Genomic DNA, 16,566 nt, shown 5'->3' with positions numbered 1-16,566 from the left:
CCCTGACAGATAAAGCAATTAAGGATATGAAAACAGGGAAAGTCCCTGGCCCATCAGGAATCACTGATGAGATGCTTAAACTATCTGGCAGTGTGGATTATAGTCTTGTCACCCATACAGTAAATCAGATGGCTCACGAAGGAGTCATACCCAATGACTGGTGTAACAGCACCATAGTTAAGTGCTACAAAGGTAAAGGTGATTCCTAAAATAGAAATAATTACAAGGGTATCAAGTTGTTGGATCAGGTGATGAAAGCTGCAGAGAGTCATAGTGCAGCTAATTAGGGAGAGAGTTAGTCTAGATGAGATGCAGTTTGGTTTTGTGCCAGGTAGAAACACTACTGATGCTATATTTCTGGTAAGGCAACTGCAGGAGAAATACCTAGCCAAAGATAAACCTCTGTACTTGGCTTTTGTTGACTTGGAGAAAGCTTTTGACAGAGTCACCCAATCCCTTATCTGGTGGTCAATGTGGAAAATAGGAATAGACAAGTGGTTGGTGAGAACTGTACAAGCCTTGTACAGGGGTGCTACCAGTGAGGCGAGGGTGGGCAACAAATACAGAGAAGAATTCAGGATACAACTAGGGGTTCACCAAGGATCAGTGCTCAGCTCCTCAGAGCACACGGACATTGTGAGCGACCCCTTCCACATAGAAAGATGGTATGGCGGCAGACAGAGCACGTGAATGTTGTGAGTGACCCTTCCAGATAGACAGGTAAGACTACTGTAATTTTCTCTCTGCTTCTGTTTTTCCCTCCTTCACATCACAAGATTATAAACAGAGTGTATATTCAAGGCATTAAAATAAAGATGGAGAATTATGTATCTGCACAATTTTATATTACTACAGTCTTTTAAACAGTATATTCTCTTTAACTCTCCATTTGATATATGTTTCTGCTGCATTGATACCTTGTTATGTGATGTCCATTTGCATCTAGTTAATTTGGCTGCATTAATATTTTATCCTAGTTAAACATATCCATGCAGTTTTATTGAAGGTGTAGTCATTAGTAGAGTGAAGTATGATGATTTTGACAATTTTATATTTTAGGTAGAGAAGATTTGTGTTGAGTACTAAAGATAGCAGAGGTAGTAGGCAGAAATATGATATGGTTATAATATCCATTATCAATTTAACCTAGAGTGGCCCTAATGTTTAGAAGTAGTATCCGGAAAAGCTGAGTACTAAACTAGACCAGAGTATTATTCATCTGCTAGCCTTAAGTGAAATGGACAGATATAATTTCTGTGAGAGTTATTAAGAGTTACTAGGTCAGTTAGAACTTAAAAATATAAGAACAAAGAATTTACTTCTAAGGCTGGGGTATAGTTCACAATATGATAGATTACAACTAACTACAGTGAAAGAATTATTGACTTGGTAAATCAACCTTAGATCTATATGTAGGTAATATCCAACTAAAAATACAAAAGAGTATTCGATATGGGAAATGTTTACACACAAACAAGAATAATTGGTTGAAGTCCAGAATGAATAGATATATGAATCATCAAGGAACTACAGATGGCAAGAGCTAAGAAGTTAAGCATATTCGGGGGAAATGGAAGAATTAAGGACTAAAGGTAAAAAAATAATCAGCGAAAATTGGAGTGAGGTAGAAATTGCTAATAGAATATTGGTTTCAGATTTTGGCACAAGGCTAGCAGTTTCAGGGGACAGGTAAGTTGAATACATTGATCCCAGCATTCAACAGGCACTTGTTTTATTGGTGAAAGGCAAATTTGACCTTAGCAGAATTTGAACTCAGAATGTAAAAACAGACAAAATGCTGGTAAGCATTTTGCCTGGCATGTTAATAATTCTGCCAGTTTGCTAATTGAATATTAAAGGCAAACTAGTTAATCCACTAAAATTGTCCTAGTAAAATCTTAGTATTAGCAACCTAAGTAATACTTGATAAATCTTTTCTAGGGAAATATTTGAACACTTTTCTGTGATAATGCGAGCATTTTGGGGCTAATTCTTATCTATTACTTAATAACTAGTGGGACCTGTGAAAATTCCATGAAATGAAAAAAAATTAAGAGGAGATATTTATGAAAGAAAGAATGATTTGCATTTTTGCAGCATATAAATTTTATTGTTGCCTTTGCTATAAATCAGAAAAATATATAATAACAATCTATACAATACTTTATACACAGATCATTCATTAGTATTTAATACTGTTGAAACTGGAAGATCAATATATAATTGCATATTACTTATTACACAATATTTTATCCTAATTACTTTACATTGTATACAATTAATGTACATCATCATCAACATCATTATCATCATTTAACGTCCACTTTCCATGCTAGCATGGGTTGGACGGTTTGACTGAGGACTGGTGAAACCAGATGGCTACACGAGGCTCCAATCTGATTTGGCAGAGTTTCTACAGCTGGATGCCCTTCCTAACGCCAACCACTCAGAGAGTGTAGTGAATACTTTTACGTGTCACCCGCACGAAGGCCAGTCAGGCGGTACTGGCAACGGCCACGTTCAAAATGGTGTATTTTATGTGCCACCCACACAAGAGCCAGTCCAGGGGCAATGGCAACGATCTCGCTCGAAAATCCATACACATGTCACGGGCACAAGTGTCAAAAATGCGACGCTGAGCACAGGTGCCATCCTGATTTCGCTTTCGCTTGCCCCAAAAAGTCTTCGCAAGTTGAGTTTCGTGTCCAATGAAGGAGACGACGTTGGCATGGGTGCCAGTCATCGAATTTAGTTCGATTTCAATTTCACTTGCCTCAAAAGGTCTTTGCAAGCAGGGTTTAGTGTCCAATGAAGGAAAGGTACGAATAAGTGGTCTGGCTACATCACTGGCAGAGGCCTTGGATTATGGTCTCACTTGGCTTGCCGGGTCTTCTCACGCACAGCATATTTCCAAAGGTCTTGGTCAGAAGTCATTGCCTCGGTGAGGCCCAATGTTCAAAGGTCTTGCCTCACCACCTCAGCCCAGGTCTTCCACGGGTTCCCTCAACTGTTAGGGTTTGGCACTTTTTCACGCAGCTTGGGTCCATTCTCGCCACGTGTCCATACCAGCGCAATCGTCTCTCTTGCACACCACAACTGATGCTTCTTATGTTCAGCTTTTCTCTCAAGATACTTACACTTTGTCGGGTATGCACACTGACATTACTCATCCATCGGAGCATACTGGTTTCATTTCTTGCGAGCTTATGCATGTCCTCAGCCGTCACAGCCCATGTTTCACTGCCATGTAGCATGGCTGTTCGTACACATGCGTCATACAGTCTGCCTTTTACTCTGAGTGAGAGTCCCTTTGTCACCAGCAGCAGTAAGAGCTCTCAGAACCTTGCCCAGGCTATTCTTATTCTAGCAGCTACACTTTCAGTGCACCCACCACCACTACTAACTTGGTCACCCCGATAGCAGAAGCTATCAACTACCTCTAGTTTTTCTCCCTGGAAGGAGACAGAAGTTGTTTTCTGTTTGTTTACAGTGTTTATTGCACCTGAACATCTGCCACATGCTAAAACTAAATTCCTAGTTAACCTGCCTTTGATATTGCTGCACCTCTTATGTGTCCATAGCTTGCACTGGGTACATCTTATAGAGTACACCTTTTCTACATATTGAGCAGGGTCATCTACCTGAAGGGATTTGTGTTTTATCTACCTTCCTACTTATTAGGACTTTGGTTTTAGCTAGATTGACTCTAAGGCCCTTCGATTCTAGTCCCTGCTTCCACACCTGAAACTTCTCCTCTAGTTCTGATAGTGACTCAGCAATTAGTACAAGGTCATCAGCATAGAGGAGCTCCCAGGGGCAACCTGTCTTGAATTCCTCTGTGATCGCCTGGAGGACTATGATAAATAGGAGGGGGCTGAGGACAGAACCTTGGTGGACCCCTACCTCCACCCGGAATTCTTCACTGTACTCATTGCCAACCCTCCCCTTACTGACAGCGTCTCTGTACATGGCTCGCACAGCTCTCACTAACCATTCTTCTATCCCTAGTTTCCTCAATGACCACCAGATGAGAGATCAGGGGACCCTGTCAAAGGCGTTCTCCATATCAACGAAAGCCAGGTACAGAGATTTATCTTTGGCTAGGTATTTCTCCTGAAGCTGTCTTACCAGAAATATAGCATCAGTGCTGCTTTTCCCAGGCACGAACCCAAACTGCATCTCATCTAAACTGACTCGCTCCCTAAGCAGTTGAGATATAACCCTCTCCATGACTTTCATTACCTGATCTAACAGTTTGATACCTCTGTAATTATTTGTATCTAAAGCATCACCTTTACCTTTGTAGCAGTTGACTACGGTGCTGCTACACCAGTCATTGGGTATGACTCCTTCGTGTATCACCTGGTTAACTATACGGGTGACTAGGCTATAGCCGACACTGCCAGATATTTTGAACATCTCTGCAGTGATTCCTGATGGGCCGGGGGCTTTACCAGTCTTCATACTCTTAATTGCTTTATCTACCATGGAACTGTCAGCTCAGATAGCTGGTCCCTCTCTTGGGTCAACATACGGCAGACTCTCTTTCTCCCATTCATTCTCTTTGTTGAGCAATCTATCGTAGTGGCATCTCCAGACCTCTTTCTTTGCAGCCTCATTTAGTGCAAGCGTACCATCATCCATGCGAACACATTTCTCTCCTACGACATCACTCTTCTCTCTCCTACACTGTCTTGCAACACGAAATACCTCAAGTCTTTGGTCCTCATGGCGCAGAACATTGGCAAATCTTTTCTTATCTGCTTCCCCTCTGGCTAAATAAACCTGTCGCCTAACTTCCGTTCTGGCAGATTGGTACAATTCCCTGCTACCACCGTTTTTCCAGTCCTTCCAAGACTGTTTCTTTTGTCTCATAGCCCTGTCTACCTCCTTGTTCCACCACCACGTTACTCTGGGTCAAGAGGGGACTTTACACCAGCCATATATCTGGTCGGTGGCTCTCAGCAGGTTGTCCCATAGAAATCTCCAGTTGTCTTCCACGTTGTATGATGCTATATTCCATTCTATTTCGTCAAATGCTTCGAGTAACATTTCTCTAAGTCTCCATCCATTTGTAGGGTCTTTGAGCTTCCATACCCTTCTCCTCCAAGTCGGTCTACTTCTGGGCACCCATTTTGCCTTGATCCCGAAGTCGCTAACTACTAATCTGTGTTGAGGGGTACATTCTTCGCCAGGGAAGGTTTTGGCATTTATAAGCCACCCTCTTTCCCTATTTCTGGCGAGGATGTAGTCGATTTGGCTAGAGTGTCTGCCGGATCGGTAGGTGACCAGGTGACAGGCAGGTTTCCTGAAGTTGGTATTGCAAACCATAAGATCGGTTGCATCACAGAACTCCAGCAGTCTGGTTCCCTCCTCATTGTGGGAACTGAAGCCATAGCCTCCATGTATGCCATGGAAGCCTCCAGCACGACGTCCAACATGACCATTGAAGTCTCCAGCCACGAAGAGAAGGTCCCTGTCACTCGTCGACGAGGTAGTTTGCAAGAGGGTGTCATAGAATTGGTCTTTCAGCTCATCTGGGAGCCCTGGTTGAGGGGCATAGGCTGAGATGACAGTAGCTAATCTATGATGAAGCACTAGTCTAACGCAACATTTTTATTTATATGATTACTTTCAATTACTTTGCAACTCTTTAACTAGGTTCAGAATTACCAAAATATCCCATTGCATAGGATGCACTTTGTCACAGTTTTATTACCTTGCCTCCCTTGCTTATCAGTGTTCAATATTTTAAATTTAATATTTGACTGCATTCATATCTTTGGAAAAGCAACATACAATTACCCATGGCCACACACTGACTCAGGAAGGAACAGACCCACTTTATCGTATGTTTGACCCTGGTTTTTATTGATTGTTATAGATATGACAGTCTTACTGGAAACTGGGCTCTTTCCAATGTAAAATGGATGTTGGCATCACTGGGGGTTAACTTCTGGTCCAAGCACCACAACACGCCTGACAGTTTTTCATCTGGAGATGAGAAGTCAGTGTATTGAACAGGTATGTTTTGCCACACCCTTCAGGTGTATCTGTGTAGATTCAGGTGCGGGCAGGCCTTTCACCTTTTCTCCTCTGCTGAACAGCATCAATTATAATGTCAGCAATCACTTGTTGCTCTTCAATAAGAGAGTCAATATCAGGGTGGTTCAAGTCAACTTGGGGCTTAAGTTCAAGTATTTCAATAGGCTGAGGTAGGCCTAGTCTTGTGCAGTTGGTACCATTTTCAATCAATATTGCATTAATGTAACCAAGTGCCATATTTTCAGCTTGCTGGCCATCCATCCCTTGATCTAAATAGTCCTCAATAATTGACTCCTTATAGGTGTTCCACAGTTGCAGTGCATTGGCTGGCACAGATTAAATGCACAGTGCATGTTGGCATGTTGTGGGTAGCAACTTCCTTCATTAAGCTTCAACCAAGCAGTACGTCCCAGTGCCCCTGTGTTTCTACCATGACCTGAGCATTACCTCTTTAAAAGTAAACTCTCTGTTGGTTCTCCAGGTGTATAGATAGCGTGTACATTGTATGTGATGTACCAATAGCTTAAATTTAAAGAGACACAACACTGCTTCTGGAGGAGACACATACCTGCAACCAAGATAGTTTCTTATTTCATCATGGTTGTGTTGGTTCTGGTCATTATTAAGTAATGCATTAGTGGTCACTTCTATGGATGCACAATCATGCCCCTTGTAAACATATTTAAAAATGTACTTAATGCTTATTACAGAAGAGCAAATTTCAACATTAATCTATAATATAAATCCCGTTCTGTGTGTGTAAAAGATTATAATGACCGTATTTTTCAACTGATTTTCTCCAAACTGGGAACATACCTTACTTATGTTCCAGGAATGGTTCTAGACTCTAAAGATTTTTCACATAATTAGTAATGGGGCCCCCTGGGGGCAGAAAACACCTGTTCCTGGGTTACATGGAGAAGGGAGATAACTCATTGCGAAGTAACTTTCAGAAATTGGTTGTCTCTCTTACATCCATTACTATCTTATTTGTCTAACCTGTTAACTATACGGGTGACTAGGCTATAGCCAACACCACCAGATATTTTGAGCATCTCTATGGTGATTCTTGATGGGCCAGGGGTTTTTCCTGTCTTCATACTCTTAATTGCTTTATCTACCAAGATACTTAATTGCTTTATCTGTCAATTCGGATAGCTGGTCCCTTTGTTGGGTTGACATTCGGCAGATTCTCTTTCACCCCTTCATTCTCTTTACTGAGCAACCTTTCATAGTGGCATCTCCAAACCTCTCTCTTTGCAGCTTTGTTTAGCGCAAGTGAACCATCATCCATGTGGACAAATTTCTCTCCTACGACATCACGATTCTCTCTCACACAGTCTTGCAACAAGAAATACCTTGATTCCTTGGTCCTCACGGCGCAGAACATTGGCAAATTTTTTCTTATCTGTTTCCCCTCTGGCTAAATAAACTTGTCTCCTAGCTTCCCTTCTGGCATTCTGATACAATTCCCTGCTACCCCCGTTCTTCCAGTCCTTCCAAGCCTGTTTCTTTTCTCTAATAGCCTTGTCAACAACATTGTTCCAACACCACATTATTTTGGGTCGAGAGGGGACTTCGCACCATCCACATATCTGGTCGGTGGCTCTCAGCAGGTTGTCCCATAGAAACCTCCAGTTGTCTTCTACATCGTGTGAAGCTACTTCCCCTTCTATTTCGTCAAAAGCTTCGAGTAATAAGTCTCTAAATCTCTATCCATTCACAGGATCTTTAAGCTTCCAGACCCTTCTCCTCCACGCTAGTCATCTTCTGGGCAACCACTTAGCCCTGATCCTGAAGTCACTAACTACTAGTCTATGTTGTGGGGTACATTCTTCGCCTGGGAATGTTTTGGCATTTATAAGCAGCCATCTTTCCCTTTTCCTGGCAAGGATGTAGTCAATTTGGCTAGTGTGTCTCTCAGAACAATAGGTGATGAGGTGACTGGCAGATTTCCTGAAGTTAATATTGCAAACCATAAGGTCATTTGCATCACAGGACTTCAGCAGTCTGACTCCCTCCTCATTGCGGGAACTAAAACCATAGCCTCCATGTATGCCATGGAAGCCCCTTTCATGTTGTCCAACATGTCCATTGAAGTCACCAGCTACAAAGAGAAGGTCCCTGTCATTCGTCAATAAGGTAGTCTGTAAGAGGGTGTCATAAAATCAGTCTTTCTGTCCATCAGGTAGCCCCAGCTGAGGGGCATAGGTTGAGATAATGGTTGCTAACCCATGATGAAGGACTAATCTAATCTTAAGTATTCTATCGCATACTCTGACTACCTCGATTACCTTATCCACCCATTTCTCCACAAGAAGTATACCCACGCCCCAACCCCGTTAGTGTTCCCTTCCCAGAAAATCTTGTACCTGTGTTCTTTGCCTGTGATGAACCTAGCAGAACCTCCTCTCTACCTTACTTCTTGGAGGCAGCACAAATCGACACATCTCCATTCAAACATCTCAACAATCTGACCAGACTGATCTTTCAGTGTGCCGACATTGAGAATGCCAACCCTGAAGGTGTGGGAGATGTGGGCCTGTGAGTCCCTGGGATTGGGGACAGCAGCATCATGTACCTGAAAAGAAAGCTCGCATTTGGCAGAATTCATAAATAGACAATAGCCTTCAATTCAACCTGCATACACTACACCATCATATTTATGCACTATATGATCACTACCTTACATAGGAGATAAACCCTAAGTAGGGGTAGGGATGGCATAAAGCCTTTAGAAGTGTTCATGGGAGACAACCAAAGGATGACAGAGGATAGGAACTTCTGGTACGGGTGGAGGGGTGGGAGTGTGGGCGTACCACAAACTAGCAAATTTAGATGAGAGCATCTTCTGTATACGTATTCTTTCAACGGAGGTATTAAAAATCGAATAGGGCAATCCAAGTGTGTGCGCTAGTTTATATAGGGGGGGGGGGGAGGAAGTCTTGGCAAAGTGAGTGGTAATCAAAAGAGAAACAGACAGACAGACAGACAGATAGACAGAGTGAGGCTGAGAGAGAGAGGGGGTGCCATAGTTAGGATGGTCAGAATACAAGGGAGAAAAATATTCTTTTAGGATTTGGGTAGCATAATTTAATGAAACAGCAAATGTCGATAGAATTGAAAAATCTAAGAGTTTTCAGTCATCCAGTCTATGACAAAATTAGAGAAATAAGTGACTGTGTGATAAACTTGAATAAATGAATATGTGGCGCTTAAGGATATGCATGAACTAAGGTTATCTTAAGGCAACAACGAGGAAGACGAAACTATTGAAACTATATTTACATGGTGTAGCAAACTTATAGGAGGCGGAGAGAGAATGCAGGTTCATTGAAGAAATCTTTCACGGGGTTACGGTTCTATGATTCGTGTATGAGTCGTTATAAAAACCCTGATTTTCGGCAAAATCTCCAGTGATCGTTGGATGTTACTCAAGTTCGCGACACTCACTCTTTTGAGTATAGGCAAATATATATGCCATGTTCAATACTCAAATCCGACAATATTGAATTGTCGTGAAACCTTATTAGTTAGAATGAGAAACTAGTTAATGATAAATTTAAGTCGTAAATTCTCTACGAGGAAATGCTTTGTTTCTAAATTTCTATAAATGTAAAAATATGTATATAATAAATTAATGTAGAAACTTAATTCCTTTTACTTCTCGTTTCTTTCAACTTGTTGAATTTATTTCTGTATATTAATGAAACTGTATTTTTTTATGTGTAACGGTCAAAAAAATATAATCTATATCTTCAACATACGTGCACATGATAAACGCTCACCCCGCGTTTTATCATGTATACATCATAACATTTACGCAGCCTAAACTAAACTAAGAGTTATGCTTAGTGATAAATATTATTTTTTGTTGTGGCAGACACCCCAGATGAGAAGTGGGCTGGTCCACTACTAATAAATAGTGGACAGACTCAGTAAGTAGTGTCAGTCAGTGAGGTATGCTGTACAGGCCAATCATGCAGATGACGAAGTTACATCATCATAATGCAGGACATCAGTGGTGATGAGGATTTGGAGTTCACACAGTGGAAAAATGTTAAAAGTTTGAACTTCATACAGGGAAAAGTAATATACACACAGTGGAAAATATATAGAAAAAGATTCTGAAGAAAAAATGTCAGATAAAACTGGAACTGGAACTCTAACACAGAACTGAACTAAACAGTGAAAAATAAAATAAGCTAATTCGAAGAATTTAAGTCAGGTCGCTATATATCAATAGTGCTACAGGGTAAATAATGTACACTGGTACTACCTGTGGCACTTTGAGGGAAAAAATATGGTTCTGTGTAGAACAAAAAAACGAATAATAATAATACGTCTGTTCAAAGGATTTAAGTCAGGTCACTATATGTTAATAGCGCTACTGGTAAACTATGTAGACAGGTACTACTTGTGGTATTTTGAAAAAAAATATGGTTCTGTGTGGAACAAGAAAAAATTTAAATAAGAAGAGAAAAATAATTCTGGTTAGAAGAAAAAGAAATGAAAGAAAAAAAAATGTGTTGAAAGAGAAAAAAATATATATAATTCTGTGTGGTACAATAAAAATCTAAATAAGATGAGAAAAATAATTCTGGCTAGAAGAAAAAGAAATGAAAAAACTATATATAATGTTGTGTTGAAAGAAGAGAGAAAATATCTCAAAGCAAGGTATGCTGTACAGGCTGCCCATGCAGTCAACAAAGTTATGTTGTCTTTATGCGGGACATATGATTTTCAAAAAAAGAGAAAAAAATTACACATAGGTAGAGTTTCAGATCAGGATGTCCACATAAGGTTGGATTTTCTCTGTTTTGAAGGGGCTTTTCCAATTATTTTTTCACCATGGCCTTCAAAATGATAGGGGAAGGGGCAATCTTCATATGGAAAAAATATTTTTTTAAATTTGATTCCTTTTTTCATCTTCCCCACTCCCTCCAGATAATTTTGGCCAGTTTTTAGCACTACACACTCAAAAACTATGGAGAAGCCTTTTCAGTAAAAAACAAAAAATTTTGAAAATATTTTCAGATGAAAGGGTTGTGTGATTTAAGGGAGATATGACTGTTATTTCTAGCACATCCCACAACCACCTTCCTCATTTCTTCATCACTATGACATGTAGTAATGTTTTTCAATATTTTTCTCCCCATAAACACATGGGAAAAAGATGACACACAGGAAATAGATGCCAATCACTAAACATAGAAGGAGCCCGTAGAAGAAGACTTGGGAAGATGTGGGGCAAAGTGGTGTAAACTGACCGCAAAATGTTGAGCCTCTCAGAGGAGGTAATGGGACCCCAAGGTGAAAGATGATATACTGTGCATATCCCCTCTTTAGAACTTTTCAGGCTTTTTTCTTTATATTTTTCTGTGGACCTAATTACAAGAGTTCTCTTCTTTTTTATACTGTTTTGCCAGTTCATTGTTTATGTGTTTGTTTGAAGCAGTTCCACCTTACCACTATCCCATTTCATCAATGTCCAGTTTCCTTCTCATTATTTGTTTCCAGCACTGCATCCTCCCTTCTTCATTCACTGCTGATTCACTGAAGGAAAAGAGCTCAAACTTTCCATTACCCATGACAATAAAGCTTGTAGACATACTATGAAATGAAATTGCCATTGAAAAAGATTTGGCTGCTAAGATTTAGTGACCATGTAGAAGCTCCTTCATTGTCTTGACATGACAGAAATTTAAATCTAGCAGATAATTTATTTAGAAAATAATAATAACACTTTTGAGCAGAAAAAAAAGAGGAAGAGAAAATCTTCCGTCATCTAAAGTGGAAGCTTACCTTCAAGTTTCTCCGTACTTTATCAATAAAGTATCTCCAACAATTCTCTCTGGAATCTTCCATGCCCATACCCTTTACTTCGGGTCGCATTGCATTTATAATAATTTCAAGTTCATCATCAGAAAATAAATTCAAGATCTCACCAGAAGTCAGTAAATCATTGATAAGAACAAGAAATATTTCATCAGCCACTTGAGCATCAGTCATTAGAAAGACAATGCCAAGATTTTTCAGACTAGCTTTGATATACAGTTGGTTCAGATCAACTTTTGAAGGAAATATGGGAGAGCGGTGTGAAGAAATAGAAAAAAAAAAAAAAAAGAGAAAGAGAGAGCAAATATTAAGTTTCTTTAAATACATATTAAAAGCACAGATATAATTATATTAGGAAATAAAATAAATGGTTTTTACTGAATATTATAAATCCATTAAAAAGAAAAAGTACTAACCAACTAACTGCTCCACAAGCATGTGGTCTTGTGACAATAAATAATCAATAACAATTAATTTAGAAAACCCAATAGAGCTGACTAGTATTTTTATAGCTTCTCTTGTGTTTAAATTTATCAAGTAAAAATATGCTCATGTCTGCTTGGATTAGCTACAAGCTCTTCTCATATGAACTTACACCTATTATCTCAGTCGTATGACCTAGAGTTTTAAATATATCAAAGATAATACACCCTCTACTAAAAAAATATCACAATAACAATTCCTGTAGCAGAATATTGGGATATTCATATCATTAATACTTGAAACATAACTGTAAACATGATGATGAAAATGATAACATAAAAGCACTGAAGAAATATGAAAAAAGATATGGATGCAGGCATATTCATGTCTGGTTTCATTCAGCAACACTACAGGTAAATATCTTTGAACACAGCACCTTTGTGTTGACCAACCCGTATAAGGGAAATTTAGCAAATGGAAACTGTGTGAAGTGCATTATATATATATATATATATATATATATATATATATATATCCTTTTCTTATCTGCGAGTTGAAAATGCAACCAATGGTTTCATGTGAAGTTATATTCACAATTGTTCAAGTATGTGACATAGAAGTGTTCATACTCATCACCATTTTGGATGAAACTAATCAGGATCTTCATATAAATACACAGATCATGGAAGGTAACTTATATGAATATCTTAATTCTTCTCTCCCGTGTGTTAGCCCTGAAATTTCATTCATCATAGATTAATTCCTTAATTATCATATGCAACAACATTAGTCCATGCCCATATTTATAAATGTGAGTGTGTGTATATATATATTGGGTCATCCCATAAATAATGTGTTTTTTTATACTTCTTTTATTTTTCAAAATTAAGATAAACAAAGTTTCTTTTAATCTAAAATTATTCCTCCAGTACTGTTCTGACCTCATCTACAGAATTCATATCTTTTCCATCCAAATGATTTTGAAGACTGTGGAATAAATGATAATCAGATGGGGCAATATTCACCAAATATGGTGGGTGGGGGCATTGTTTCTCATTCAAACTGCTCCAGCCTTCGGAATGTGGCCGAACATTATCCTGATGGAAAAACACTTTTCGTCTTGAAACCAAAGATGATAGTTTTTCTTCTAGTGCAGACTTAAGCTGCTCAAGTTGCTCACAGTAGATCTCCTTGGTTATTGTTTGGTTTCAGTTTCAAAGTGGATTAAACCTTTCATATCTTACCAAACAGATAACAATACTTTACGTGGATGAAGATCTACTTTAGCCTGGGGTAGCGGTGTTTCTCCTTTCCCTACCCACTATCTTTGGCACTTGACATTTTTTATAGAGAACCCATTTCTCATCACCAGTCACTATTCGGTGCAAAAAAGGTTCATTTGTGAGATGTGACAGCAAAGAAGAGAACATATTCACTCTCTGTGCATGATTAGACTTGGAAATTTTGTGAAGAACCCATTGTTTTGGCATGGTTTTATGGTTGGATGCCGTTCCTAACACCAACCACCCCATAGAGTGGACTGAGGTTTTTTATGTGGCACCATCACAGGTGAGGTCTGTTTTGGCATGTTTTTTAGAGCTGGCATGTTTTCTACAGCATGTTTTTTGCAGCTTCCAAATGCCAATCACTTGGCAGTATGGACTCGATGCTTTTTACATGGCACCAGCATCAGCATGGTCACTAAGTACCTTGCAAGACAAGGAATTTTGAAAGGAGAGGGAGAATTGGAAGTGTCTTGTTATAGAGGTACATGGTTACCCAACAAAATGAAAGAGCGAGAGAGAAAGAGCAAGGGAGAGAGTGCAAGAGAGAGCAGGAGAAAGATAATAATGAAGTGCCAACAAGGAAGAGCGAGATAAATGTTGGCAATTGCCAGGGCATGCCCTCAAGGTACAGGTACACATGGCCAGGTATTACCAAGAAGGTGCAAGTAGGGAGTGGGGGTTGCCCTGACTGGTGAGAACCTGGGTACAAAGAGGTGAATGAGGAAAGGAGTGATACAGTGAGCAGGGCAGTGAGGGAAGGGATGGGGAGCTGGAGAAAATCATTGTGTATGAAGGAGAAATGTGAGGAAGAGAAAAGATGCAGTTTGGGAGAGGAGATGTAATTTGGATTTTAGGGCTAGGGTATGTGAAAATTTGATATATATATATATGTGTGTGTGTGTGTGTGTGTGTGTATGTATATATGTATATAAACACATATATGTATATATATATATATATATATATATATGTATATATATGTATGTATGTATGTATGTATGTATATATATATATATATATATATATATATATATATATATATATATATATATATATATACATGCACATGCATATAAAAAATATAAAAATACACAAACACATACATACATGCACAAACATATATAAATGCACACACACTTGCAATATGTATTTTGCTCATATAATTATTTCTGTGATTTCATAGATTTTTGACACCAAACTTGATCCATGGAGTAGTAAGTTCATATACATATATTTTTCCTGTAAATCATGTGATGTCACGTATATGTATAAATCAGTGTAGTTAGGGAATCTAGTATGGGAGTATATGTTTTTAAGGTATAATGTACATATAAAGCATAATACGCATATAATTGATATCCCAAAAATTACCCAGGTTAGAAGGATAGCAGAGTGGGGGTGAGGGGAGTGGGATGGTCAAGTCTGAAATTTTGAAGTATGTTTTGTTTTTTGTGCATGCAAAGGGAGAAGTTTTCCTTCCAAATATTTAAAACATTGTCATAATCTTTAAAGTTTCCTTGCTATAATTTTTAATGTTTCCTTGATACAGAGGTTGCATTTATCCTCCTATCCCCCACATATGTTACCCTTAGCTATGATGCTTTGGTTGTATGGGAGTTGCTCAGTTTCCTCTCTTTAAGCGTCAATACCATATTGAATAAAGATGTTGTATGTCATTTGGTTTTTGTTTCTGAATAAAGCCAAATGCTGTGTATGTATCCAATGATTCTAATGTAAATTTTTGTTGTTCTGTTCAAGTCCATAATGCTGGTTTTGTACACTAGTCCTTTTTCCAGGCACTTATTGTTCAGGGGACAGTTATCCAGAGATCTATAATTACAAGATCTTTGGTGGGGATGTTCCTCATGTTGTTATTCTTATTGTGGGCAACTATAGCTAACTTTGACCAAATTTCTCTTGAAGATCTAGTGATATTTATGAGTTTCAGAAAATTTAAAGTTATATTTATAGCCACAGTCATGCTGTATGGTAGATTATACCATAGTTTTTTTCTCTGTCTACATTTTTAAATCTATCTACGTTTGGTTCAATATAAATTATACTATTTTTAAAATTGGACCTTTCTATAGAAGTGCTGTAATGTGAGGTTGCATTTTTGAAAGTAGCTTCATAAGTTTTTACTATGGGTTGCCTGCATTTAGCATGTTGCATGTGAGTTATTAATGTAAGTTGGAAGGAATGCCTCCTATATGTAATGTGTTTGAGTTGTAACATAATGTGTGTAGTTAGCATTTTTCAAAGACAGTTCATAGAAAGAATCCATTTTCAGTGATTTCTTAAAGAGGCATGAATTAAGAATATTCAGAAAGCAAGTTCATAAAACAAAAATTTATTAAGTAGTGTAATGAATGCTAGCAAGTGGTAACAAGGATTAATCCTACATATGAATGGGAACCAAATATATGTGTATGCAAGACAGGAAAAATTGTATGACTTATTATATACACTGAGGTTTATATGGAGCAGAGTGGAAGCTGATATTAATCAAATGAATTGCATGTAGTTGGTGGTAGACATAGAAAATGTGACATGTCGAAGAAAGTGATGTTGCTTCTATGTCGTCAAATCCACAATTGCTCAAGTTATTCCAAAAAGGTGTGCAATAGGCGTAAGAGTGGTTGTGTGGTAAGTAGCTTGCCTACCAACCACATGGTTCCAGGTTCAGTCCCACTGCGTGGCATCTTGGCCAAGTGTCTTCTACTATAGCCTACTATATATATATATGTGTGTATGTGTTTGTCCCCCCAACATCGCTTGACAACCGATGCTGGTGTGTTTACGTCCCTGTAACTTATAGGTTCAGCAAAAGAGACCGATAGAATAAGTACTAGGCTTCCAAAGAATAAGTCCTGGGGTCGATTTGCTCGACTAAAGGAGGTGCTCCAGCATGACCACAGTCAAAAGACTGAAACAAGTAAAAGAGTAAAAGAATACTGCTGGGCAGAAGTTGTGA

At 38.7% G+C, this 16,566-nt stretch overlaps 1 protein-coding gene across 1 annotated transcript in view; it reads right to left on the bottom strand.

Moving 5' to 3' along the window:
* LOC106876453 (dynein beta chain, ciliary) overlaps positions 1 to 16,566 on the bottom strand; it is an 855,334-nt gene that overhangs the window by 154,099 nt on the left and 684,669 nt on the right. The window contains exon 42 of the mRNA XM_089350837.1: positions 11,851 to 12,116. Coding sequence (XP_089206963.1) covers positions 11,851 to 12,116 — 266 coding nt within the window. The remainder of the gene's footprint in view (positions 1 to 11,850; positions 12,117 to 16,566) is intronic.

Source organism: Octopus bimaculoides, chromosome 1, assembly GCF_046866305.1.
Source record: "Octopus bimaculoides isolate indiv1 chromosome 1, ASM4686630v1, whole genome shotgun sequence".
Classification (NCBI taxonomy): domain Eukaryota; kingdom Metazoa; phylum Mollusca; class Cephalopoda; order Octopoda; family Octopodidae; genus Octopus; species Octopus bimaculoides.
This window is presented reverse-complemented; position numbering and strand designations above follow the sequence as displayed.